This window comes from Rhopalosiphum maidis, chromosome 1, assembly GCF_003676215.2.
Source record: "Rhopalosiphum maidis isolate BTI-1 chromosome 1, ASM367621v3, whole genome shotgun sequence".
In the NCBI taxonomy this organism is placed as follows: Eukaryota; Metazoa; Arthropoda; class Insecta; order Hemiptera; family Aphididae; genus Rhopalosiphum; species Rhopalosiphum maidis.
Genome location: NC_040877.1, coordinates 63,266,627 through 63,293,138, shown reverse-complemented (window position 1 = coordinate 63,293,138; position 26,512 = coordinate 63,266,627). Strand labels below are relative to the sequence as shown.

The following is a 26,512-nucleotide window of genomic DNA, read 5'->3' as shown; positions in this document are numbered from 1 at the left end:
AGTAAGCACTTAATTGTAATCTCATGTAATAAGTTTAATATAAGATGTAAAGTACTTATGTTCTAAAAATAAGTGACTTAACAATTTATAGATTTTTATATAAATAATGCCAATAATGGTTAAAATAAAATAAAGTATTTTTAATCTAAAACACTTAGTTATTAAAAAAAAATAGGGATAAAAGTTCTCATACTTTTATTTTTAGTAATACAAATAAATTTGGGTAATTGCATTCAAAATTTCTATCACTATAATATGTTTAACTTGTAAAATATTTGTTTAAAACAATTTTTATAATCCAAACTTAAATATTAACTAGTCTAGAAGAAGAATGTTGTCCAAATTAATATACTCATTTAAAACAAATTTGAATACATAGAAACCAATCATTTTTGTATATACCTAATATGAAAGGAATTTTAAATCAACTTTTAACCAAATTTAAAATTAATACTGTAATTAAAAATGTATATTAGTATAAAGTATACACTAAACGGATAGATAACTTAGATACTCTCATCAAAAAACAACTTAAATAACTTTGTGCACATAAAAATCATAAATTAATATATATTTTTAATAACATACATTTTCAAAATGTTAACAATAATAAACATTTTAATTGGGGCTTCAAAAAGTTTTTTATTACATTTTAAATGAAAAATATTTAAAAATTAATTAAAAAAAATAAAAAAAAATCAAATATCAATATTAACATGATTTAAAATTAATTATAAATAATAAACATATAGTAACTATGCAAATTAAAAAATAGTTATAAATTATGTAATTAAAAATAATTTTGTACTTTTTGTTAACAATTTACCAAATATTTTACTGTTTTTTTTTTTTTTTATTAAATATTAAATATATTTATTTGTTGATCCTAAATTGGATATTAAATAAAGTTAAATGTAACATTTTATAATTTAAATTGTATTTACATCATAAGTATAAAGTAGTATGTATAATATAATATTTTGGTCAATAAACACTTAAAAAGAAAAAAAAAATTTATGAGACTTATTATAATTATTTTTTAAACAAAGAATGGGTAGGTACGATTTCTTTCACAAAAATAGTTACAGTGTCAATACGTGTGTCGGAGTGTATATCATATAATAATAAATTAATCAAGCTAGTAAAATATTATTAAAACATTAAAACAACACAAATAACGAAAATGTTCCAGAATACTGCTGAATGAAATCAGTTTATTTTAAGTCGGGACAACGTGGCAAATTGTCTAATAGAACATGATTAACAAAATAAAATAACAAATGTCTGTTGTAAATGATAGGATAGTGGTAATAAAGCTTTACAAAATTTATTTGCACGATAAATGAAAAAATATTTTCTAAGTCATCTATATGTTTATTTTCTGGACATTTATAAATTATAAAAATAATAAATGTACATATTTATGAAAAATATGTAATTGTAAGGTACATTATGGTATTATAACCATGGTCTATATAATGTTCGTAAAATTAAATGCTATTAAGTATTATACGTGATTTTCTTTTAAAAAATAGAAAGATACTACACAAATCTACGTCATATCAAGATACTAAATTATAGGTTGCAAAAATCAAGTTGTGTTTAATTTTAAGAATACCAATTGACTTTGGATAATATAATCCATTATTATTTATTTGCAAGAAAAATAATCGTAACAAACAGGTATTTATAGTTGTGTCAAAAAATAAAAATGGATGATCTCAAACTGTTTTATATTCACTCGTCGACGTTAACTATTTATTATACTCAGTAATTATACCTTATGTATGTCACTCACGCATTTAAGATTTCTAAGAAACGTTTAAACATGTTAAAATAACGGGTTGTAAACTTATAATATAGACATTCACCCAACATTGTATAGTATAATAAATAATTATATTATTTAAAAACACACTATTTATTTCATTACATCGAGCAGATAAGTAGTTTAAATATCAATGTAATATACATATATATATGTATATTCCTTTATAGACTATAGTTCCTTTATAGTACATCTTAATATACATGCCTTATATGATGCTGATTTCAAATTTACATTGCGCCCTTTATTGGTAAGAGTGCATTTCATTCGAACAAAAAACGACTTTTGTTCACCAATATCTTTGTTAGTTAAAATATCTTTCAATTCAGCTTGGTCGCAAAGATGAGCGAACTCGTAAATTGACTGTCCGATTAAATCAATCTAAAAAAAAAAAAATCATTAATACAAATTATAGTATATAAACATTATATATGCAATGATGTCAACAAGTTTAGTTACGTCCTGTAATCGTAGTTCACACACATGTTAAAGTTTACACGGTCGTTATAAAATATAGTAGAAGATACCTGTGATAATCCTAAGTAGCTGGAAATATTTTCTGATATGAATATTATATCTCCGTCAGCCGTGGTAATTAATACAATACCGTCCAATGCCTTGTTGCATATCCCACTCATGTTTGGAGGACTATCTTTTTCATCGGGTTTTACATTAATATTTGCTAAAAAAAAATTCATGAAAATATAAACATTTTTTCGCATAAATACATAGCTAGAATGAAAAATTATAACAATAGATTTTTAGAAAAATAAATTAATTTAACTGATTAATAAACAGCTAAAGCCTATAGGTATATTTCACCTCCCAAGGCTAACAAGATTTCTCTCTGACCCCGTGCATTAAAATATTTCACAATAAAGCGTATTTTTGGACTGTTGTTTTCTTGGGGAAATAACTGTAAATCATTCAAACGTTCAAGTTGTTAAATATTAATATCATATTAGAATAATAATTTGATACTACAGTAAAAAAATACGATTCATTTTGAAAAAATAAATAAAATTATTTTAGTTACAATCACATATTAAGGTAGATATTAATACAAAATATGAAAAACTTGTTGAACCTAATATTATGAATACATTTTGAAAAATATAATAATAATAATATATAAGATAAACCTAATACGTATAATGCATACACAGTACCTATTACACATAGTTATAATGTACATAAAAAGTACAATAATTAATAATAATGCATAAGTATATTACATATTAATAATAATAATAAATAATAAATACAAATACAATGTAATAACATTGCTATTTTGTAAAAAATGAATAATAAAATAGAATTATTTATATATTTATCTTTTAAAGTCAAAGTAAGAATACAAATAATACATAATAAACTAAAATTAAAAACGCATATTTAAATTATGAATAACCTATTCAACTTCGAATTACTACTCGATTAAAAGTACGAAAATTAAGACCTTGAAATTAAACTAATATTTTAAGTTTTGGTGTTTCTAGTATTGAAACGAAAATATTTCAAGTTATTGTATTTTTTCGACATGGCAAACGTGGGTTTTTAAATGTTTATTTTTTAGGTTATGAATGCAAATTATGATAGATTTAAGTTTTAGTACATTAAATCATTATAAACTATTTAGTAATAATATAAGGTACTTAACCTTTAGCCTAACATAAAAATATTGAATTAAATAAAAATGATAAGTGTATACGTCCTATGTACATTCAAATATAATAAAACAAAAGAATTGGCGTTGTTGAACATTTTTCGGTTATGTTGAATAGTTTATGGACGAAATGTCCTATTTAATGAGCTTTAGTCAGTTTGTGTGCAGTTAAGTTTTATTTAAGATAAAACTAAAATGTACCTTTATGCTAGCAGTGAAATATAAATTATAAAGTGCTTTTTAAATTATTTTTATTAACAACATAATATGTTGCTTAAATATTCTAGTTTTACTGTAATAATAACTTTCCTTTACTCGTAATTATTACAATTATATAACATAATTTTAAATTATAATTACTTGATGATAAAGCGTCCATAATTTTGAAAGATGCAATAGTCAATCGCATAATTGTTGCTTTATCTAACTGACTAATAACGGATGCTGGTAAAGGTAATGCTGATCCGAGATCTGTAAATATTTCGGTCTCTTTACTACGTCTAGATCGAGCCGCATCCCTTGATTTTTCTTTTCGTCTCTCAGAATTTCTGGAAAACACATACATTGTATTGAGCAAGGCATTTATATAAGTTATCAGTTTAACATTTGAATTGAGGAAAAATGTAAGATTATCAAAACAAATCACAATTGTTTAAAATTGTAATATCACACCATCACCATATATGTTATAGATATATACTCGTATATACTAATAAGTTTAGTAAATACAAATGCTAAAATACACACGTGCCACGTTTGTTATATTAAAAAAAATTAAAAATTAAAATTTATTTATTTATTTATTTATTTTATTTTTTAAATAAAATATTATTATACCAACATCACAATTTTAGTTGAATAAAAATAGTGTTTCTATTTATAAACAATATTTTTTTAAGCCATACATTTTTAACGTATTTTAGATTTCAGATTTGTAGTTTTAGAAATTTTTCTATAGAAACACATTTTAAACCATAAGTATTTCTTCTGGGTGTTGTCTGGTAGCAATATAGTTATTAGTTATAGTAATATATTCAATGACGATAAACATTTAGATTTTATTAAAGAGAACGAATTTTTATAGATATATTCAACAAGTACCTACTTATTATTTTTAATGAAAAATAATATAGGTACTTATCATCAAAACATTTTATCACAATGCACAACTTTGGATATCATGTGATCATTTGTGTATACATTACAAACTTATTAATTATTAAACAACTATATAATGTATTATTTTACCATCTAAACATACTGTTTTATGATATATTCAAAACAATAACTAAAAAAACAAACAGTTGAATGATAATGACCTATACTCATAACCTACCTACTCCCCGAAAGACGAATGGCGCATTGGGATCTATTGAAGGTTGTTGCGTTGAAAGCAAATCGAAGGAGATATCTACTAAAATATATTGCAATTGTAATTGTACATATTTAAAAACAGATGTATACAACCTGCTAATTGTATATAAGTTTATTATACATTCACAACAGAATTGACATATGGTATTAATATAATATTTATAGTTTATTTGTTTCTAACTTTTAAACGGAGTTCGTACTTTTTTAATGAAATTTGTAACAGGATTATAATATTTACATTGAGCTTATATTGGTAGATAACTCGCAAAATATTGAAAAAGTTATAAAAAAAAATAGATGCATTTTTCATTCACGTAAATTAAAGTTAATTTAGGTCTTATATATATATCACTCGTATTAAGAATTCACTCGATATGCATAAGGTATAACTGACTAAGACGATAAATTCTAGTGAATATTTTATAAATCTATAGAGTATAAGATAATTTCTTTAGCCCATCTACAGTTTACTTTAGTTAACTCATCCACAGGTCGATACACGATAAAGTATATGAATTATAAGTAATAACACGTACCTGCCTATAGACATAAATATTATCTTTTTAGTATACAAATATCAAAGTAACACTTATAAGTTATGACAAACACATAGAAAACTAAAATCAAATTAACTATTTCAAAATTAAAATTTTGAACAACACTTATTCTAAAATTATCTTCCCATTAAATCATTTACAGTTCTTTTAAGGAATTTAACAATAAAAATATAATTAATGGTCTAAATAGTCTAAATGAAAATATTTCATTTGTAAGAAGCGATATAAAGGTATGTTCTATAAAAACAATAAATATTTATAAAAAGAATAATACATTACATTAACCGGTTAACTAATTATTCATAATAATCAAAACAAAATATTATATAAAACAGTATAATAAATTCAATATCAATACATTATAACATTATAATAAATACATATTTAATTATAAATATTGATTTAAAATAAAATAAAGACATGAGTCAGATTCATAAGCAAAAAAATAAATACCTAAATTAAATCATATGTCACAAATTCACAAAGTCATAACCAAGTTTCAAAGTTTCAACTTTCTCAAAAGAAATCAGGATTCATACTATAAATTATTTATACGTACATATTCATAGTTATAAAATACTTTAAAAGTAATAAAATTAAACTAGTTAGTGATACATCATGACTAATTAATTATATAATATTATGAAGTGAAGAAAACGTTATCAATAATTTATGTTTTAATAATGTACGCGTTCAATTTTAACAGAAAAATCATTAATTTGTAATCACAATCTATCTGTAACGTATAGATCAGCGGGTCCCAAACTGTGAGGCGCGCCTCCAAAGGGAGGCGCGAGCTTTTGGTAGGGGAGGCGCAAGCCGCGTGATAAATATTTACTGTTAACTTATATTTTCATAAAAATAAAAATATTTGTATATTTAAATACTATAAATTTGTAATTTAATTTTTTATGGGAGGCGCAATTGATTTTTTTTAATTTTTAAGGTGGCGTGAACTAAAAAAGTTTAGGAACCGCTGGTATAGATAAAATAAATCTATATCTAAATAATTAAACAAGTATAAAGTATAATATATTAATATCATTAACTATAATATAATAACAAAATGTTAGTTATCATTGTTATCAACAACTATTTTATTTTGTACAATACGTATACAGTAAACAATAAACATATATTTTAATATTATCTTTCCAATTTCAATTGTAATTAACATTAGGTTCGTTTAAATAAAATTTTTAATTTTTCGATTTTGTACTAAAACTTATTATGTACAATATCTACATTTAACAATAAATTAGATCTGAGAGTTATTCGAAGAGTATGCACCTATACATAATGATTTGATTTTAACTAGCAAGAACTGTTACTGATATTAATTTTTGTTTCAGTCTGCACGTGCTCGTTGAAGTATGTAGACATTTTATCACGCACGTAATATTTTACCTGTGAATATATGAATAACGAATAGGACTATACAAAGCATTGACTCAATAAGAACAGAATTTATGATACAAAATCTAGCATATAATAATAACCCTAAAATAGCCAATATTTTTATTATAATTGTATAGAGCTCCTAATTGATTTTAAAAGTATTTAATTATTTTTTTTTTATTAAAATCGAACGGAAAATACGCCGAGATATACACGAATAGGTAAATTGATACATAATATAGTTACAGTCTATTCAGTCTAGCCTTACAATTAATATTAAAGCATAATCGTAACATACAAATTAATAAGAATATTATACAATATAAAATATACATTATAAAATAAAATACATATTACATATACAATTAGTTTTTAATACTAATGTTAAGATAATGTTACTGTTTTAAAGACATTTATCCAAATACTCGAAAATTTGATCACAAACATAAAACATAATAAATTAATTAACAAATAAACCCAAGATACACAGAAATTTCACGCATGAAATTGTATAACTCAACAAAAAAAAAAGAGAAAACTTTATGTTATAACGATCTGGATTGTTAAAATAAAATTGGGTAAGTAAAAATATGACTCTAATACTATTATGCTTTAAAAAAACTAAAAGTATTTGTTTTATTTTCTTAATAATAAGAATTATTTTATGCAAAAATAATCATACTAATCAACCATACTGACTATACTTACATAAGTCATTTAAGAAATTAATACTTTTAAAATGCTTTGAAAAATAAATATGAAATCCATATAATATATACACTTAAAAATGTACATTAAACTAAATTGATTGTATTGGTAATTTAAATGAACATTGGTAACTTTGGTATAAACAAATTGAAGTGTTATTTAAAGGTCCATGTACAGTTAGTGACTAAGAGTAACCAAACTTAAAACAATTTTTAAACAAAATCAGTTAAAAAAAAAAATTAATTTATAATTGGTTCAAAAAACTGTTTTAATAGGTACGTTACTCCAGTTACAATTTAATTCTAATAATTTAAAATTAAAATTAATTAGTATTATTTTCTCACAATTTACAAAATACCTATTTTAAGATAATAATAAAATAAAACAAAATCTACTAACCCCATGAAATATCTTATGCATGCAATAAAACATTTTCCTGTGAACTCGTCATCATATTTCACTTCCATCATATTATTGTATACGCTAAATTAAGATACTAATAATAACTTAGTTGCCATATAATATATTTTATTATACACATGGTTAAATAGCTATTAATTTATATTATATATAGAAAAAATATATTAACGCTCACAAATTTATTGAATTGCATCATAACAAAATAAAAAAGTATTTGTAAATGAAAAAAATATTGAAAATAATCAATTACAAAATATAAAATAATTTCTACATAAAAATATACAGGAAATAGTACGTTAATAACAAACAAATATAAATAGCTATTTTCAACGTATTATATTATATAATATACTTTAACGATTGTATTGCTGTACATATTTCGTGATATTTTTCTGAAGAACTGACATACATGTACACAACGTACAACTATAAATCTAAACATCTTTTAACTGAAAAGCTAGAGCAATTGTCTTTTTACCGATAAGGTATATTTTCTTAAAAAATCATAAAAATTTTATTAAATATCTGAATTAATAACGTTTATACAGCGGTTTATCAATTTATTATAAATATAAAAACAATTTGACTAACTAATAACTATAATCCATAATACCTTATTAGATTAGCAACACTACAACATGTCTACAATCGGTCAATAGCTATAATTATAGGTACCTATTACCTTTATATTATTCTTCAGATTTAAATTTATCAAATTATATCTGTACTTGACAATAATACACTTTTATAGGATTAGTAGATATGTATCATGTATTCACGTCAACATTGAATTTTTTATATTTTACACTTAATCAATCATTCGAAAAATCAGGAAATGAATATGACGTAACCTAACTTTTAAACAGATAATTCAAGAAAGATTTTTTTCAGATTATAAAATAATATATTATACAAATTATCAAAGGTCATTTAGGTTCTATATAGGCATATTTATTAAAACATTTTTTAAACATGTTTTGACAAAGGTATATGTTTTAATTGTTTATATCAACAAACTTATCGTACACCTTTCTAATCATAAATATAAATTATATACGCATTTTAATTTTAAATCATACAAAAATAATACACCCATAATCATGGATATGTGCTCTTTCTATATTTAATTTTGTTTATACAGTAAAATGGGTAATAACTAATTACTAAATATTAATCATAAAGATAAAACTAAATAACTTAATATCTATACATTTTTAATAGCATATTTTTGTACTATACTTTTATAATAATAGCTATATTTTTACACCAATTAAACTATAGCATAACATATTTATTCATAAGTGGCTATATTAAAATAAATAGTTGGAACTATATAGAATATATTATAACTATTTTGAATTAACTTTCATCGACTGAATTACTCTACCAAGTACCAAATATTCAATTTAAATGTCAAATTAATAATGATTGACACATATACTACCGTCTTAATATTATATTATTCATTTAAATTAACATTATTTATCAACATTTAATGTTTTAAAAAAGAAAATCCTGAATTAAAATCTCTATAGCATATTAATTTTCAAATTAATTTTTAAATCAACAATACGTCAAATAAAATATGTAGTTAAAATATTAATGTAAACCTGTTGATAACACTGTTATAGCCACTATATGTCATGTTTGAAGATATTTGGATTTAAATAGTAACATATACATACATCTGCAGGTACACAATTTATATAGTAGAGATTTATATTTTTTCAAATTTATAAATCTAGTTATATCTAATAATAACTGTACCTATCAGATATTGAGAGTTGTATTACAACGCGAAACAAAATCCCATACCAAAATCCCAAAAAGTTTATGTTGTTTACTGAACTCTATTATACTCAAACAACCTCCTACCTTTCATAATGAACTTTACTAGTAAATATACAAACTGCAATATTACATACATAATACTATAAAAATTTTTTGTGGGTCATATTATACACGTATCCACTCAACTTACAACCGCAACAAGTATAGATATAGGGATCGGTACTACCAACATGAAATATTAAACATTTTACAAAAATATTATTTGTTTCTTAACACATACTCGTACGTGCATTACACATATACAACAATTTTATTCATGTGTATATGTGTATAAAATTGGACAATGTACCTCAATATTATGTGAAAGTTTAACACGTACTACTAATTTATTATATACATAAACAGAATGTTTTAAAATATTGTAAACATCAAACACGACATAAATTAAATCGATGGTTTACAGGTTTTTCTGTTGAAGATACATTATACATTATACTTCTAATAAAATAATGAAAGTTTAGACTATTAGACTACAGTAAAAACTGCAGATTTTAATATTTTAAGCTACCTATTTGAGCCATTATAATATGTATTTTACTTTTTCAGAGAATAGTTTTTTTTAAAACTTTTTATCGAAAAATAATCTGTATAATAACAAAAAATGTACTAAACCATTAAAATAAGAGATATTCATAATCAAGAATAATAAAATTCATTTAATAAAGTAACCATCAATTACCAACACTAAACTATTTGAATTTATTTAATTTGGTAGCTGGTCGGTCACTCAACTATCCTATAACTGACTACGAGGATTGCCGAGTCAACCAAGGGAAAACAGTTCAGTCATAACGAATGGATTAGGGTAGTTTTGTAATGGGTTTAAGCAATTGTATAACTTCCTCCTACATCATCATCTAAACAAAATAAATTGTAACGAAACATGTCGTCAGAAGTGTAAAGAGAAAAACCCCTTTTTTGAGTACAATATTATGTTTTTGGAATTGTTGAATTATACATAGCCATGTAGGATTATGAATTTTCTTTCACAATATTCCGTATAGAACTAAAAAAACTTGTTAAATTAAAACCCAAATGCTGTTCGACTCGTCATTGACACGTAATGTTTGAATAAAAAAAACTTTTTAAGTTAACAGTGTAGAATTTAAATGCAAATTCATCAAAGCGTGGGATAGTATTTAATTTACCATCATTTACCAATTCGATTCGGTTATTATTATTTAATGAATGAAATAGCTGATTCAATCAAGTGGATTGACATTATTTAATATTTTGTCTACAATAGAACAATAATTTTTAATTCAAACAACCATAATAAATAATGTCTTTTAGTGGCCTACCTATACCATTATTTGGATAATGCAATTATAAGTTGAGGATATATGTTATTACTTATAAGATTAATTATACTACCAGCGACATAAAAATGATTAGCCCACTATACAATTCACAGTTCTATTTTTGTTATATTCATCTTGTTTTAACTTTTAACTTATAACTTAAAAAAAAACAATAATACTTAATTTTGCTTATACTATTACAGGCCTTTTTAAAACACTCGTTTTATAAACAAAAATTGTGAATAAATTTAGTAGAAACGTTCGAAATAAGTTTTTACCTAATTAACCATTTTCTAATCTATTAAGATAGAACACCAATTATTGTAATTATACTAATTTCATAGGCATAAACATTCACGACGCACGACGGTTATATAGGTACAATAAGTACATAATATGACTATAACTATTTCTAGTTTAATTTGAAAAAATAATTAATAACAGTTGTTTGCAGCAAATATCTTCAATACTTGATTTAATTGCGTATGTTATTGTATTAGTTTAAATTAAACCGGAAATTAAACCCAAAGAAATATTTCACAAGCTAAAATTATAATTTCCTTCTATTAGATTCTAGTAGCCTCTAATTTTTTTAGACGGGAGATGGATTGGCCTGACAAGTTACCAAGAAAAACTCGGTGGCCGCTCAAAATATGGACCGATTTTGAGTGTTCAGTCGTATTTTTTTTTTATTTAAGTGATAAATTAGTATACAAACATTTGTAAAACATATAATTGATTCGATTTATTTATTTATTTATTTATGGCTGTAGCTATAATCAAACATTAGAAATTCTAAAATTCAATAGGCTCTAGACACGACTAAATACTTTGTTTTATCCTAGTTAACTTCAAGAATTTTAGTAAATAAGCTGCTTTAATTAAATAATTTGATTTTGTTCTTACATCATGCCACGTGTTGCTCATTATAACAAAATCATCTCATAAGCAGGTTATGTATGTATTAAATATAATATCCTCATTATTTGACGTATTGCTCGTATTAGAATTGATCTTACTACTTTCTCGAGTTCTAATTTAAAAAGAATAGCTAGGTGACTGTGCATCACACTATCTAAGACCTATCTTAACTTTAGAACTTCGTTGTTCCGTTTCCAAATTTCACTTTCCTTAAATTACGGGTATGCACTCTTTTATTAGATGATAAAGATATTAGGGATTACAAAATATCCTTCTATATTCCGTTCGCCGAGTGAACGCTACTCGCTATAGCGCATCTAAATAATAAAATTTCACCCATTGTGCAGTTTTACTTGTTAGCATAATATGAATGGTGGTGGCTGATACGCGGATTACGAAACGAAGAGTTTCGGTTGTCGTCCAGTAGTGTTCTCTCAGGGTTTTCTTGACTAAGTATAAAACCATTCACAATATATAATATTATACATGTATAGACATTTTAAAGTTGTAATATTTTACATAGCTATAACTCACTTTAAAATGATATAATATCAATAAAATTATATGTAATTTTTTTGATAATATTCTTACCTTTAAATTTTATGATAGGTAAATAATATAATTTATTATTAAAGATAACATCACAAAAAGTGTTCTACTGAACGCAAATTTGTTATGATGTACGTTAGTAAGACAGAGACAATACACGCGGCTACGGCGTCATCTTAAGTGTCGACGAGTTGTCCACATTTTAGACGAGTAAACATTTTTAAATACTGATATTATGATCATTAGTCAATACTAATGATGCATTAGGCTATAGAAAAAATGCAAAATTATAAAACACATTAAATGATAAACGTTGGTGAGAAATTGAGAAACATCAGAATATTCTTCGTCGTGAATTATAATAAACAAGACGAGGTAAGTAGTGTCCCCTTCTCACCATACCCTTAATTTCTGTTGTTTTACCATCGTCTGTACTTACCTAAATATTATAAACTTATAGCAGTTTTATAAGGAAACCATATTAATTTGTTACAAAACAGTGAATCAGTGAATAACTTAACTAAAGATGAATGAATAAATTTAAAAAAAAAACTTTTTAATCTACGGTTAAATATACTATGAAGGATAAAATATAAAAAAAATATGTATAACAAATATATATTTGTTATTTCATACACACAGGTACAGTATTACATACGGTAACCTATGGTTGAGGCAAACTGTTCACTGTAATGAAAAAATAAGTAAATTTAGATACATACATGAAATACATATATAGTATAAATATATTATATACTACTAGGGGGCAAGTGTAACTCGATCACGGTGTTTGCAAGTAAAAAAAAGGTATCTGAAATTTCAATCAAATCTCCAAGAATACCTAACATGAATGTTGGGTATAATATGAACAAAATAAATTATAACGAACAACAATATGCGTAAAACCTCGCATAGCTAACGCTATGACTCGACGTACACACGAGACACGAAAATAATATTATATATAATGCGAGTGGAATCAGTTTTTTTTATTAGATATACATCACACAATTATTATACAAATGATCAGACGACGAGAAGGGTAAAATAAATTGTGAGACACCACCACACAAGCTCGTCGTATAAACAAATACCTAACTCAAATTAAAAACTATTGAGTGATTTACGTATACCCTCTAACAAATTGGCAATATTACTGTAATAACCATGGTCCATGATACTAACACTATTATCATTACTTATGTCAATCATTTTACGTTTTTAAAGAAAATCCCTCATGTTATTGTATTATTATTATCTCACATATTTAAAGTAAAAATAAAAATGTATGTTCAAGTATACAGATATACATACATATAATGATGTGTAACAATATCACCAACTCGAGCAACATATCAGTCGAATTCCAAACCACATTCTGAATAATTATAGAATCGATAATTCATATACGTTATACATCGTCTATGTATTGGATTTCCTCAGGTTCAAACATTATCGCAACAAAATATACTTTAACCCCATTCAATATAAATGCGATTTATATCATTTTGACAATTTACATAGTTATTAATACCTACAGTTTTGAAGTAGACAACTTCGGGTCGATCGAGTAAATCTCTGTGACCAGTTAGTAGAATATTAGTAATGTAGCAGTGAAGAACGTATGTACTAAGTATACATAAATAATAATAAAATATTAATTGGTTTTCTGAGCAACAGTAATCAAAAACCTTGAAAAGTTACACCTTAGAAGAAATAATTAAAATTTTTAAGTAAATATAATATACTTTATTTTATATTCGGAGCGCCTCCAGCGGATCTCGATATTTACATTTTATATAATAAGATTATCACGAATATTGTTGATTTACTATTTGTCTAATGATCTAGAAAAAAATATTTGTTTCCATTTCCAACTACTAATTAATTTTATTTAGACAAATATTGCATAAAAGTAAAAAAAATTGAAATTTTTAATACTATTGCACTTTAAAATTTAACTCAAACAGGTTTGTTATTGATCAAATAAATTATTTAATTTATTTAGTGTACAAACGCATAATAAACTTCCGGGTCATAAACTCATAACTCATAATTATTAGATATATTCATTATATGAAATAAATAAGAAACAGACAAACAACTTTTTTTTGGGGGGGGGGCTAGATAAAGGAAAGTTATATAGAAAATTTTACTTCGATGTTGTAGGACTTACCCTTTATTTATTTTAGCTTGATAAAATAAAACATGGGTAATCGTGATTTGGTTCACATTTTTTTTCGAACTGATAATTATTAGATTTGTTTGATAATAATTAATTAATAATTTTTAATAATTTAGACCATTATTCCTTAACCAGTAGTGTGTCGCCGAATAAATCCAAATATGTCACGAAGTATATTAAATGACACAAAATATTCAATCATTTTAGATACGATTTACAAAAACTAATATGTATTTGATATAATTTCTATGATAGTTAAAAATTCGTTCTATTATCGATATATTTTACATATTTTATATTTTATATTTTTATTACCCATTATTCTTATATATTTATTGTATCACCAAAACATAAAGGTTGAGAAACATTGGTTTAGTACCAGGGGTCTTCAACCTTTTCAAACAAGTGAGCTAGTTTTGAAATTTTAAAACCCTGGTGATCGACCTAGGAAGAGATTTATTTGATGAGAAAAAAAAAGTTGTTTCTTCAAATAATAAAAATATTTATGTAATAATAATACACAAGAAAAAATAAAAGAAAAAAATTTATTAATATGATAACTGACATTGGTTTTCTTCTGCAAGTTTTGAAAATTCTGGTATATAGTTAGAAATAGCTGCTTATATACTTGAATCCAAATTATTGTTTGAAATTTTTGGCCGATATGAATAGCAAATCACATTATCCGATTATTTGTTACGCGATCGACCGATAATGGTACAATTAATTTTTATATCGATCGACCTGTATTTCTAGAAATATCGACCAGTCGATCGCGATAGACTGGTTGGCGATCCCTGGTTTAGACTATAGTGTACTAGGGAGGTTTTAGTAGGCAGTTATTTCCCGTTTACCGTTTTTATTATTATTAGTTTGCTGTCCCATTATTGTAAACCATAAACGCATAGAAGAGTGATAAGCAATATTATGTATTCGCATTTTATATAATTTATTGATGTTTAATTATAAATTATTATTATGCTACAATAATTCAATTTTAAATACACTTGAACAAGATTTAGGATCTCAAAAAATGCTTATGTAACGTAAGTCATAACTCCCACAAGAAGGTGGACTAGCCCCATTAGTACAACTAAGAGGGACTCTAAAAATGTATTTTAGTCTCACAAATTGTTTTGATTATTTAAGATTTAATAATAATATAAGTATAATATTGTGAGAGACATCCTATCAATAAGATGTCGACAATTATTGTAATAGAATTATTCAATAGTAAATTTTATAAATATAAAATATTTATGTTTATTTTCAGAACCGTGCCGTGGAGGGGCCTAGTGGGTATGCGCCCCTGGCGCATGGTTTAAAGGGGCGTCAAAAAATTGAAATATTATCTAAATATTTAAATAAAATAGGGGGCGAATATTTTTAATTTTGCCCTGGGCGCTAATCTTAACGGCACGGCTCTGTTTATTTTGCAATATTATGTAATTTAATAATAATATTTTTATCTAATAAACATTATGCGGACATGTAGTAGCGGCCAGTGGCATTACAGCAGTCACCGTCCTATATTTTAGTTTTATTTTGGTGATTAAAAATGAACAAAAAACTTATTTAGGATTTTTAATATACCAAAAAAAAGTATCCAGTTGTACCCATACAGTTGGTACTACCTATTGGAAATGAAAATAACCCTAACCAAAATTAGTTGCACCAATTATCAGAGTAGGGTGTCAAATTAAGGCATCACCACTTTGAGACTGAAGCTTCGTTGAAATTTAAAACCTGTTACCGGGCCTAAAATATAATATTAGCCACTTAGCCACTTGCTCATTTATACCTACATATTTTCTTTAATTTGTATTATATTATTATTTTAAGCAATACAATTTCAATATCAAGACATGGAGCCATATTATATAAATAAATAATTTTATCAATTCATGCTACTCTTTTCCAAAATGTTTGGTAGAGTAATCCAAAGGCCCAATCAGCTTCTAATCTACTAATCTGCATGCTTCTTTTGAATTGTATTGAATTATACTATTACACAACTGCAGTATTGTTATTAATAGATGAGCTATTTACCTAATAAGTTATAAATTTCTGATCATATATTATGATTAAGAGTCGTGAAAATAAAGTTTGGTAGGTACTTTAACTATTCAAGAGTTATCATGATTAAAAGTAATACATAAATAAAAATCCACAAAAGAAGGAAAAATTAATAAATAACACATGTGCCTAGTGACATATTTATATTACCTACATGTTGCATGCATTTAACATCAATATTATAAAAATGTAATCAAATCTTCTAATAATCATAACTATATATTTTTCAAAAAATATGTATGAAAATATTTTAAATGATCTTTTAATTTTAGAACAGTAGGGAACTTATGTTTTAATTAAAGCAATTACTTATAAATTATCTAGTTAATAGTAACTCATAAGTAAAAATATCTCATTTTAACAATTAAAATATAAAGGTAAGTTACTAAATTATCTATTACTATATTTATATAATTGGCTTTAAAAATATATAAGTTAATACAGTAGAAACATATACATATGTATGCCTATTCAATAATATATATACTTATCTATATTGATATATTAATATATTATCTAGAATATCAGTTTTTTACTAGCTGGAGAGTTCTTGAATCTTTTATTATTATTATATAACTTAAATATAAACGTAGCTATAATTGTAGGTACCTAATACATATTAAATTAATTTATTTTGTTTAATTGCCTCTTAACTACCTATAATAATAAATTCAATTTATATATAGGTATAATACGTTATAATAAAAAATAAAAATAAAATTATTATTCATGAGATTAAATAGGTATAAGCTAAATTAAACATATTTTTTAGTTAAAATACATATTTACAACAAAGTATTAATGTTTAAGCAATGGCTCCCTTGTTGCTTAAATTGGAAAAATAAGGTTGGTAAATTCTTTACATAATTAAAATTATAAATTAGTTTAAATATTAATAAACATAGGTTAAGTAGGTAATTTAAGAGATCTTTATTAAAAATTATGATGTATGTGTAGTAAAATGTCTACAACACTACATAGAAACAATACAATTTGAGTCTTATATCTATTGAAGCTCATTGGAATTATAAATGCAAAATATAATTAATGGGTTAAAATGTCTGAATATTTTTATTACTTATTTCAAAAATTAAAATTTAGAAAATTGATATATATATATATCTATTATATACCTATAAAAGGTACCACGTTTAACAAGATATTTAAATATAATTTACAAAATTTTTAAGATCAATATTAATATTTTCATTTGTTTTTAGTGATGTATACAGTATAATTTGAATTCCATATTTTTTTTTTGTTTTAAAGTTTCCTTATTTATTAAACTAAAAAATGGTTTGGTTTTGATTTCAAAAAACAATAAAAGTACTACTTTACTACCACCATGTTCTGAGTAAACCGTGTGATTATCATGTTACTATAATATACCAAATAGCCTAATATATTCAACTGCTTCACATTGTGGTTATTAATAATTAAACAAATACCTAAATAATATAATTTAATTTTGCAAATAAATAAATTAATTAATTGGTTAATTTGGTGAATAAAAGAAAATTCTAAACATGGGCCAAACTGTCTACATGAGAAGGGGTGATTAAATGAATTTCAAAGCATAAATATATTTTAATAAAACAATGTATGTCCTACCTATTATGTGCATATTTAAAATACTAACTTAAAAAGAGTATTGTTTTTGCTTACCTAATCTTTAAATCAGTTTATCAATATATTGAGACAAATTTTAATTTTAATTTTTTTTTATTATTAAATCAGTAGTTAATTAAAGAAAATTAACTCATACCCTCGCTCATATCTATTCATAAACAATATTGCGATAAAAAAGGTACCTAATGATAAGTTTGAAATATGGTCACATAGAGGTTATGTAATAAAGATATTTCGTATTTCCACGATTACCACTCTTCAGTTCAGTTTAGAGCAAAGGCAACTAATATATATTTTATAAAGAAGAATATTTCCTGTGCATTTACTGGATAAATTTTTAACATTTACATTTTTTTTATAAGTTATTAATGATTAAAAATAATCAATTACCTACGTTAAATTAAAACATGCTTATATCTATAAAAAATGTAAATATTAAAAATCTATTTGGTCAATGCACAGGAAATATTCTATTTTATAAAATATTTAATAGTTGCTTTTTCCCTAAACAGAACCAAAAAGTCGTGAACATGGAAATATGGAATATTTTTGTTTCTATATAATGTGGGGGATAAACAGAGAAAACAAATACCAAAAAATGCTGAAATGGCATCTCCTTATTAATTATTAGAAATATATTATTTAGTTGAGCAATACTTATCTCAAGAATCTAAACATATTTCACTTTGCTATCTACGTTTTAAGTCACACTTAGAAATCAAAAACATAACTATCATTTAAGATAATTTAAGGTGAACTATTTATTACAAAATACTTAGAATATGTAAAGTATCATTATTTTCTATGGAGTGAACTTGTGCCAAAAAAATTATTCATTCAAATAACGAATACTACAGATGCCAACTAAACTATGCTTAACATTAGTTAACCTGGACATAACTAGATCATCTATACTACAAATATATAATGAAAATATATTTTAGCCTGTAGAGCAACATAACTTGTAGTTGCACATTGTACCACTGATTAGATGTCAACTTCAATAAATTGACAAGTGACAGTTAACATATTATTAATACCAAAACCCATCATAGTATTATCAATATATTTCACACATACTTAGTAAGACTTTAAAAAGTTTAAGTTTGTGTAAACCTTATGAGATGTTCATTATTTTTATTTGATAGATGTTTATTTAAAATACACATTAAATTAAAATTATAAACCGAATATAAGTTTATAACTCTACATCAAGGTTTTTAGATTAAACATTGTGTTATTATCTCAATAATTAAAATCATTATTTGTATTTGTCTTATTAAAAAATCTAAATTAGTATAATTTCCAATTGATGTTTCTGAGTGTTATCTGGAGAAATAAGAAATACTCAGTCTAAATATAATTTATAGCTAAAAATATGTCTTTATTTATGTGAATTAGTTTTTGAGAACCATTCAGTGTATCATGAAATAATTTATAATTTATATTTCTTGAATACGAAACATTTAGTTAATTTTTTTGGAGAAACTATCATACCAATGAAAAATGTGGTAGTTTCTGAACAGTGCACTAAAAAAAACACAACATAAAATAAAGAGTTTTGAATTAATTCTGTATGAGTATGAAAAATTATGTTAGGGGACCAAATTAATGTAAATAGCATATTAAGATCAGAACACACCAAAAGGTATTAACTATTAAGACAATTGTTTAAGACCTTCTAATAACTAAATTCTAAATTTAATTAATTTTGAAAATTCTAAATTTCTAATTTTATTTAATGTGAAAGTTAAAATTTAATTTAATATCAAAATAAATACCTAAATGGCTTAAATTTATGTTGAATAACATAATTAATATCTACATTTTATGTTAATATACATATTATTCTGTATCTATACTAATTATTTACTAACTTATTCAGAATTAAAATATTTACTATTAAGCTACCCTTACAAGTGTTGCGTCTTATTAATATTCAATATAGCAAATTTGCGTTCAGTGGAAACAATTATATTGTTAGCTTTAATATTAAATTATACTAACCTATGAGTTAAAGGTAAGAACACTACTTGTGCTTAAGCAATGGTTTTTTTCTTTATATAATTTTTTTATTTTTTAAACAAAATATAAATATTGTAAATATTACAACTTAAAAATACTCATTTCTAGCTTAAAAATGTAAAGATCAAATAAAACCAACACTCAAGCACAGTCTGGTAATGTTCTTATCTTTAACTTTGATAATGGGTTAATTTATTCTCATATTAAATCTAACAATACATAATTGATTCTACTAAACACAAATTTGTTACCTATGTTGTGTATGTTTGTAAGACAGATATAGCACATGTGAGGGTAATGTCCTTTAGAGTTTCTAAAAATTGAATTGATAAATTGCTAAATATATAACAATCTTTCTGGGTCTCTATTATTATTATTTTTCTTTATTAATAAAGTATTCACTACTCATTTTGAAAAAATTGGAAGTTTTATCCAGATTGAAGTGATAGCCTAATTATTTTATCTTTAATTCAATTCTAAAAATGTTGTCTGTAATTTTTAGGGCTCTGGATTATTTATAGAATATATTAAATAATAACTAAGTTCTATACTTTATAATTTGTAGTTACATTATATTATTCATGTATTCATAACAGTACCTATTGTTAGCCTTATACAATTACCCTTTTCTTAAAATGTAACTTGGCATGATCAATGTAAAAGATTATCCAAATACTCAATATAAGTAGTAGGTATATAATAGGTACCCATGTTATAGAATGAAAATCATTATCCAACTCTTAAACCACTATGCCTATTAGCCTAATTATTTTATTAATTATCATATGTAATGGTATTTACTCATTTAAATTGTTTTCTGACAGTATGTATATTTTATATACTTATCTACCTCCAGGCAAATGTTTTTGGTTGATTAGACAAAAATAGTGTAACATAAATAGTTAAATGAGAATAATGTTGCAAATAAGCAAATTACATTCTAACATTTTAATCTATAAGTGATATAATTTTCCTATACAATTAAAATCCACTCAAGCATAATGTTCTTAATATAACACAATAGGTCGGTTAAACACATTAAAATAGGAATTATGTTTAATAAACTATCGTTTTATCTACAAGTTTCTTACTGTTCAAAGTAGGTACTTCAAAGTAGTTTTCAAACTATGATATGTAACTCGATTGGCTCCAACTATACTAGAATAAATACGTCTCAGTCACATTATTTCTTATCATTATTTTTACAGACAATAGAAACCACTAATCAGACAAAACCAACTAGAAACTTGTTCACCCAAACTGGTGTGAAAAAAAAGCATTGGTATGTTTGGACCATGTCATTGACATAGTTCATTATCCTGGTGGAGGATAATATTACACCAGTTTGGACCAACACATTTCTAGCAATAATTTGACTAAAATATTCAAATGATAAAATTAGAATTTATATCATTATCTAGTATAATATAGCCTACCCTACACAACATATAAAGAAAAAATTGATGGACATCATTGACAGTAGGAAAAGTTCCAAAATAGTTACAGAAATGTTTACAAAACACTATAAAAGGCAAAAAAAAATCTTAAAATGTATGACAGTTGAAGAATACTACCAAACACGTTTCGTTTTTCAATCATAAAGCGTTCGAGTATTTAACTTCAGAACAGCTAAACGCTATAACTGTTTATTATGGGTTTACGTTTAAAACATTTAACATATTAGTATACAATATACTTGAGATTAAAGTAATCTACAGATAATTCAGTTGTAACGCGTTATCATCTACAATTTAGGTGATAATAACAATAACAATAACAACAACAATAACATAAACTTTGCAGATTATGACAACTCCGTCGTTGGTCCATCTAAACAGAAAGGGTATGGCTAACGCTTGTTGATATAAGTGAGTAGTGTACTAATGCAATCTCATATAAACATAATATCTATCTATAGATCCTAAATCATTTTACGGACCGAACACCCATCGGAAGCGAATGCACAGTAAGAGGAGAACAATATTGATCAATCCACATACGAAACGATTTATCGATAATATCAATATGAGATACCCATTACGATCACCGGGCCGTGACCTCGTTGATCGCACACGCGAGCCCTCGGGCTTCTGAACGGTTACGTTATGATTTTTTTTTATTATTTATTTAATTATTGTTTTGTCACGGTTAACGTTTTACCTTCGCTTCTCTTTGGGTTTTTTGTTTTCCATTGCAACGGCGACGGGCGCGCGACAGTGAGCCGTGCACGATGCGCCACTACTTGGTTCGGGGACCGTCGTCGGCCGACGACGGGACAAACTTTCACGAGAATGCGCGTCGCGAAACACGGTGGAAATATAACGCGACCAGGCGACGGTAAACAGTAATTAATTATCTCAGTAATAATAATAAAAATAATAATGATTATAATTGTCAAAAAAAAACTTTGATATCGTCCGACACGCCGAGCGTGCGGGTATATCTATGGCGAGAACGATTTCGTCGGGACTCGCGCGCGAGCGCGACAGACTACGAACGCAAACGTACGGCAATCGCGAGAGCACTGACTGCGGGCGGCGACCAGCCCGCGCAACGACGATAAAAGTTTCGGTCACCCTTCTCCCCCCCCCTCCTGCACGACCAACGGTCATAGACACGGTCACAGTTTGATCGGAGGGGACGGGCTCGGACTTTTTAATTGCAGTTAAATGGAAACCGGTTACGGCAGCTCGCGGCGCGCTTTGAGCGCGTTGGTCGATTTTAAACAGTTTTTCTTATTTTTTTATTAATCTCGGATACGACTGCCTACCGCGTTACCCGTTCGTCGGGCGAGACGACACTATACGGTCAGCTCGTGTACAGCACACCGGTGGTGGCGGTGACGGTGAAGGGGCGAACCGCGTTTTTTATTTTTGCGAAATTCACCCAGTTGTCAATGATCTGTGCAATGTGCATAGATCGGTTGTAGATCATTGCAGTCCGTAATCGCACGTTATTGAGAAAAAAACAACTGTTATAAATTATTGTCATTATGATTACGTGGCAGTCTACGTCACGATTGTCTTTATTCGTCGTTTTTGCTGTTATTTATCGTTATTGTTCTGGTGGTGTTGAACTCGACCATAGCAGTACGGCGAGATTTTTTATCGTATTGTAGTGCCGTACTCCCGTCTGCCGTTATCTACTCGTATGATCGTGTGCTTACTCACAACTGGCAAGTATGGATACTATATTAGTATCTATAGCCGTGCTTACAACTAGCAGTCCGCTAAACCACCCAGTACCCGTCAACAGTCTTCTACTGATAACCACCGAGTGACGAAAGACGTTCCGGTCCAGTGTTGCCAGCAACATAATAATTACGATCGCCGTGAAACTATGCCCTCTTGAAGAGTCGTGCGACCCCACGGCTATTAATTTACATTCAAATTTTCGGCGAACTCGTTCTAGTTTTTTTTTGGCCCGATAACTACACATTACACAAAGAACAATACAACATAGTGCAGTTGATGACAAAAATAATATCATTCGCTAAAAACGGCCGGTTAGGTGACAATCTGTGATGCCTATACTGTCTATACTTACGGTTTTTTTCTTTTGTGACATTGTCATTCGATTTTAGATTGGTGTTATTATATTAAGCATTAAACGTGTATTTTATATTGTATCTATTAATTATTACATTGTTATGTAGTATCATGGTAGTACTAGTAGTTATATAATGAATACCAGCAGGCAGCAATGTTATCAAATCTCCCCATAATAATAATGTGTTTCCTTTTGAAGTTAATACGAAATATTTCTGTCCGGTGACCTTGGATTGAAATAGGATTTTTACTATTTTCGGAAGAAATTACAAGGAAACGCTGAAATATATATTTTTAACGAATTTCAAAGATCATCCCATGATGATTTTCTAAATTTCCATGCGATTTCACATAGTTGAACTTCGACTTATTGTAATTCAATTAATTTTGATTTTATATCAAATGTTGCCATTTAAAAAAATGCAAGTTGTATTGCAAAAGCATACAATGAACTCTAAAAATTATCAAAAAATTTATTTTTGAATTTCCTAACACCTTCCGAGTATTTTAATTTCAGTCTAAGGATACAGGACAGAAATATTTTGAATTACTTTTTCAAGAAAAACATATAAATACATTTAGATAAATCAAAATTCTTGTAAAAATTATCTGCTTAATAATTAACAGTAAAAATCTTTTAATATTTAGAAAATTTCATACTATTATGATATATTCATATCTGTTATAATTAGTAGTAGGTAAATCTTTTATTTTAATAATTCTTAAAATTCTGATGTTCTTATAAGATGCATACTGCAGTCACTATAAAATACATAATGGGTACACAATACACTTTTTTTTACAGAATTACTACTTACTATTTAGTATTTATTAGTACCTACATTAAAATATATATATATATATATATATATGGTATATGAATTAGAGTGGATCCACAATTGGTATAGCGATACATTAAAATCTCAAATCATTATTAAATTGAATCAATTAAAAGAAAAATTGTCCATAGGTACTATTTAGTGTATGATAAACATAATATGAAGTACCTACATACTATACATTGATTTAGTAAATTTTTTACTTCCGTGCAACAACAATCTAAATATTATAGTGAGTAGTGAGTTGTGACTGCGAATAGAATAACCAGTAGACTACATAATAGTACCTACATACGCAATACATGTAAAATATTATATAGACCGAACAATTTTTAAAAACTTCTTATCAAGTACATGTTAATAAATAATAATTCTCTCCTATTGAATTTAATATAACTATCAATCTTCTATTATTGTTGCAACTAAAATTTAAATTTTGAGGGTGCTAAAGTTATATAAAGCTTATGAAGTTATGAATTAATCATTTAAATAAAACATCAATAACAAGTAATTATATCTGTATTAAATTAACTATTCTGTTACAAGTATTAATAATATCTTCAGTTTTTAATTTATTTACTAAACGATTTTTAATATTTAACAGTGACAAGTTCAAAGATCGTTTTTGTGCTACTTTGATGGGTAGTCAATTTTTATTCATCATATAATTAAATAAAAATAAATACATGGGTAGGTTATATTGTATACCTAGTACCTACATAATGAAGTTATTTGGAGGTGCTAACAAAATATTTATGGACGCAGGACGCTAAACATTAAGCATACCCTAGCCACCCATTCCTAGTAACGTTTATATGTATAGTACTATAGTATATTAAACTAAATAATAAATACTGAAATATTATACCTAAATACCTAATACCTGTATTGTAGATTAATAATTATTTAGGTTAAACAGATATATTATATATATTTAACTTTTTTAACTTATAAGTTATAAACTTATAACCTACACATGATTCACGTGATGTAATGCATGAACCTCATTATTCATTAATGATTCTCAAAACGTTAGTTATGATTAGGTATTATTATAACTTATAAATTTATAATTATTCTGCACTTCAACAGATAAATGTTTTTATCATGATTAGATCTAATATATAATACTACATTGTATGACGTATTTATGTTTATTTATTTAATATTAATTGTGAAGTACCTATATAGACTATATAATATATCTATTTAATATATACCAATGTATATTATAACTTAAAAGAATTACGAGTAGATATAATTTTATACACATATTATACATAATTTATACAGTTAGGCAATAGTGTAGGTACATATTTGATATTATTAAATTTCCATTAAAATATACTGAATTACAGCCACCATGCTACCATTGGTACCTGTTGCTGTCCTCTATAATGTATTTTTAAAATCTATATGTACACCATATTATACGTGATAATATGTCGATGTTGTATAGTATGCACTATACAGTATCTGAACAGTGTACACAGTATGACCTTTGTTATAACAATTTGTGAATAACAACACGCATAATTATGAATTATATACTTATACAGAGTGTCCCGCTTCATACCATTCGTTATAATATACTAATTTAAAATCACCGAGTAATGTAAGTTTCATTATTTCGATAT

General features: G+C 25.6%; 1 protein-coding gene across 1 annotated transcript in view; it reads right to left on the bottom strand.

Annotated features, from left to right (window-relative positions):
• LOC113550613 (hypoxia-inducible factor 1-alpha-like) overlaps nt 1–23,007 on the bottom strand; it is a 50,073-nt gene extending 27,066 nt beyond the window's left edge. The window contains 4 exon segments of the mRNA XM_026952557.1: nt 2,036–2,209; nt 2,356–2,510; nt 3,855–4,042; nt 22,649–23,007. Of these exon segments, the coding sequence (XP_026808358.1) occupies nt 2,036–2,209; nt 2,356–2,510; nt 3,855–4,042; nt 22,649–22,680 (549 nt within the window). The 5' untranslated portion in view covers nt 22,681–23,007.
• Nucleotides 23,008–26,512: the final 3,505 nt, after the last annotated feature.